Source organism: Melospiza melodia, unplaced genomic scaffold (assembly GCF_035770615.1).
Source record: "Melospiza melodia melodia isolate bMelMel2 unplaced genomic scaffold, bMelMel2.pri scaffold_37, whole genome shotgun sequence".
In the NCBI taxonomy this organism is placed as follows: domain Eukaryota; kingdom Metazoa; phylum Chordata; class Aves; order Passeriformes; family Passerellidae; genus Melospiza; species Melospiza melodia.
Window position 1 is genome coordinate 5,939,309 of NW_026948690.1, and position 4,247 is coordinate 5,943,555.

Here is a 4,247-nt window from a genome sequence, read left to right on the forward strand (position 1 = left end):
TCCAAGCTCTGAGCTGCCCTCCTGGGTGCAAATCTGTGCCAGAGCCTCTGAGAGTTCCCTGAATGTCCCACGGGGAAGGGCAGAGCTGCCACAGCTGAGGAAATGCTGCTGGGTTTGCCAAGGGAGCCATGAGTATCCTTGGCACAAGGGGGTGCTGAGACCTTACCCAGAAACCTTTAGAGAGGGTGAGACATTCAGGGATCCTATGATCTGGGAAGGGGCTGGTTTATCCCAGGGTGACCTGGGAGTGTGACTGTGCTCTGATTGCAAAGGTTCCCCCCAGAGCAGGAAGGGGGGTGAGTGAGTCCCAGCTGTAGGGACTGTCTGCAGGGAATGGACCAGGTTTGGCTCCAAGCAGCCTCTCCTGACTTGTCACTGTCCTTTCTCCATGAACAGGTCGCCAGCAGCCTCAGCAAATGTCCAACAGCAGCTCCATCAGCCACTTCCTCCTGCTGGCACTGGCAGACACACATCAGCTGCAGCTCCTGCACTTCTGCCTCTTGCTGGCCATCTCCCTGGCTGCCCTCCTGGGCAACAGCCTCATCATCAGCGCCATAGCCTGCGGCCACCACCTGCACACGCCCATGTTCTTCTTCCTGCTCAACCTGGCCCTCAGCGACCTGGGCTCCATCTGCACCACTGTCCCCAAAGCCATGCACAATTCCCTCTGGGACACCAGGGACATCTCCTACACTGGATGTGCTGCACAGCTCTTTTTCTTTCTGTTCTTCATCTCAGCAGAGTTTTTCCTCCTGACCATCATGTGCTATGACCGCTACGTGTCCATCTGCAAACCCCTGCACTACGGGACCCTCTTGGGCAGCAGAGTTTGTGCCCACATGGCAGCAGCTGCCTGGGCCAGTGCCTTTCTCAATGCTCTGCTACTCACGTCCAATACATTTTCCCTGCCCCTGTGCCATGGCAATGTCGTGGGCCAGTTCTTCTGTGAAATCCCACAGATCCTCAAGCTCTCCTGCTCACAGTCCAAACTGAGGAAACTGGGGCTCATTGTTGGTAGTTCCTCTTTAGGCTTGGGTTGTTTTGTGTTCATTGTTTTCTCCTATGTGCAGATCTTCAGGGCTGTGCTGAGGATCCCCTCTGAGCAGGGACGGCACAAAGCCTTTTCCACCTGCCTCCCTCACCTGGCTGTGATCTCCCTGTTCCTCAGCACTAGTGTCTTTGCTCACCTGAAGCCCCCCTCAGTCTCGTCCCCATCCCTGGATCTGGCCCTGTCAGTTCTATACTCGGTGGTGCCTCCAGCCCTGAACCCCCTCATCTACAGCCTGAGGAACCAGGAGCTCAAGGCTGCAGTGTGGAGACTGATGGCTGGATGCATTCAGGAACATTAAACTGCTGGCCAATTTCTGCCAATCACTTCTACTAAAAGACATCTTTCATACTTCTTGTTGCTTTGGTTGTGGTTTGTTCTTTTTTTCCTTTGTATTAGTTTTTCATATTGCCCACGAAGGAATGTCATTGTTTTTGCCTTTTCTCATTTTGTTTCTCTCCAACTTCCCTGTGGCCAGAGACTGTGTCAATGAGGGGCGGCGCTCTTGTGGCTTTAAAGGAACTCAGGGATCTCCCAGCCAAGTTTTTTTGCATAGATGCCCTTTTGTTCCCTTCTCTGGAGCTGCAGCAGCAATGTCTGTGTGCAGAGCTGGGGGCAGATCAGTGTTGGCACAGCAGCTCTGCTCCTGCTGGCCCCACCATTCCTGATCCAGTTCAGGAGCCATTGGCCTTCTTGGCCACCTGGGCACACTGCTGCCTCATGCCCAGCCTGCTGTCCATCACTCCCTGCAGGTCCCTTTCTGCCTGGCTGCTGCCCAGCCATTATGTCCCCAGCCTGTAGTGAGGCAGGTGTTGTTGTGGCCAAAGTGCAGAACTCGGCACTTGGTCTTTTTAAACCTCACCTTGTTGGATTCACCCCCTAGATCCACCTGTCCAGTTCCCTGTGCAGAGCCCTCCTATGCTCCCACAGAATCAACACTCACACCCACCTTGGTGTCATCTGCAAAGATGTCCTTGGTTCCATGAGGCCTCTCATTGTCACAATTGCCTCCTTGGTACACCAGGCCCTGCACTGTCACACTGGCCCCCTGGGTTCCATAGGGCCCCAATATTTGACAATGGACTCCTTGATTCCACGGGGCTTCACAGTGTCACAATGTTCTCATTGGTGCCACAGTTTCACAGTGGCCCCTTGGTTCCATGGGGCCCCAGAGTGTCACAATGGCCCCATGGTTGTTTTGCGGAGAAAAGAAGAAACCTCACAACTTTGTAAAAGTTGTAAAGCCCGGTATGCTTTTATTACAACGCGTGCCGGACGCAAGTCCCCCAAAAAGGCATGCGTGCCTCTGAAGACCTCAGGTCTTGTCTTCTTTTATCCCCCTTCCAAATGCATATGCATACAGTTTCACAATAAGTTTATACATATTCATTCCATGTGACATTTAGCACCAGTTCTTCTTTATCAAAGGAATTTCTAAGTCAAGGGCAAATCGACCTTGTGGTCTTTTCTGTTTTTCTTTCTCTGTCTCCTTGCTGTCTCGGCATGCGAGTTTTTCCTTCAGCTTTGGCCTCACAGATTTTTCACCTTTCTTAGACACTTCACCTAATTCAGAATGGATCTTTACTCTGTCTCATTCCCCCCCTTTCCTAGGAAATAAGTAAATTTTTTTTCTTAATGAAAACCTTCATGACAGAAAGTGTCTTTTAGTGCTTCACCATGTACATTTGACACAGAGGTTAGTACAGCTATTCGTTGTAGCATTCTCCTGTCCCAAATTAACAATATAATAGATAATCCTAAGCTTATCCCAACTAATATTAGTAAAACTACAATGGGGTGGCACAACTTATTAAAGATTCCATTTGCAGTTGGTGACCACCCAAAGATCACATCCCACCAGTGATAATCCATATTTTTTTTTATTCTTTGTAGAACTCTGGTTATCTCCTTTGTATCATGTTGGACTGTAATTAGGGTTTTCTTTCCACTTTCTTGGATTTCCTTCAAGATCTCCAATAGGTCTTGGTGCTTAATTAATTGTTCCACTAATGTAAGGTTCATCCCAATAGGGGTAGGTGGTAGTCTGTGATACATCGTGTAGTTAGCTTTAATCAGCTGGTGGGATGTCACTGGGGCCAAGTACTAAAAATCACACCCGATAATCTTAACAAAATTACAAATACAGAAGTTAGAATGATTTCTACTAGACAGAATAACATCATTGCTATCAATTTTTACTGCAGCACAGGCAGTCCTCAGACACACACACCCTTTTCCAGTATATACGAGCACAGTTCTCTGGTCAGTGACTGGATGAATTTCAAAGTGACAAATACTCTGTTCAGTGTCCAAACACACATCCTGAGCATTAATAGTATTGCTTTCACAAATGAATCCCATCTGTTCTCTAGTAATGTAGGATTCTAAGTTTACTGTCTGCCACTTTTCATTCATCTTTCGTGCCCACACTCTATGTTCTGAAGGGTAGAGTATTGTTTTTTCATGGTTTAATCCTAGAGCCACGATGGGATGGATAACAAACAGTGGCATTATGTATGGTAAGCACAAGGCAGTGGCCACATTAGAAACCGGATCATAGGTGAAATTCAACATAGTCCACCAGGATTGAAACTTTCTTTCAAAATCAATTGCATTGTCCCACATAATTTTCCGAATTTCAGCTGGAAAATTATCTTCACCCCCTTCCCGTATGATCAGAGCTGCTGTTGCCTGCATCCATAACTGTGCTTGTATACAACTGAAAGCTAAAGACACATTATCTTGAACTGTACTAAGTGCTTCTACTATCAGCTTGTGGTCTTGGTCCCCGGCCGTTTCCCACTTTGACAGTACTTTTGAAATCTGCCACTGGCTAGTTCCTAATGCCAATGGAGATGACTGTAAGGGTTGCTTCAATTTTGTTAGGCTACCTGCTGCAGTGGCCAGTTTATTCATCAGTATTTCTGAATCAATTCCATTTAAAACTCCTAATCTTGTCCCTAATATGCCAGTTTATTTAGATGTTTATTATGGGGAACAGGAACTGCTTTCTGTCTATGACCCTCCCTCCCTGCCAGAGGGATGTGCTGGGCTCACACTGCAAATTCAGACACACTTCACAAGTGTATCTGACAGAGGTTTAGGTCATACTTGAAGCAGATGTTTGTTCTGAAATGTAGAGACCTCAGGGAATCTAACCTCTCCTTCCCCATCCTGATTAAAGCACCTGATTTCCCAG

General features: G+C 47.7%; 1 protein-coding gene across 1 annotated transcript; it reads left to right on the forward strand.

Moving 5' to 3' along the window:
- The first annotated feature begins 416 nt into the window (after positions 1–416).
- On the forward strand, positions 417–1,349 carry LOC134434497 (olfactory receptor 14C36-like). The gene has a single exon (XM_063183153.1). It carries the CDS (start codon positions 417–419, stop codon positions 1,347–1,349), a length of 933 nt encoding a protein of 310 aa, XP_063039223.1.
- Positions 1,350–4,247: the final 2,898 nt, after the last annotated feature.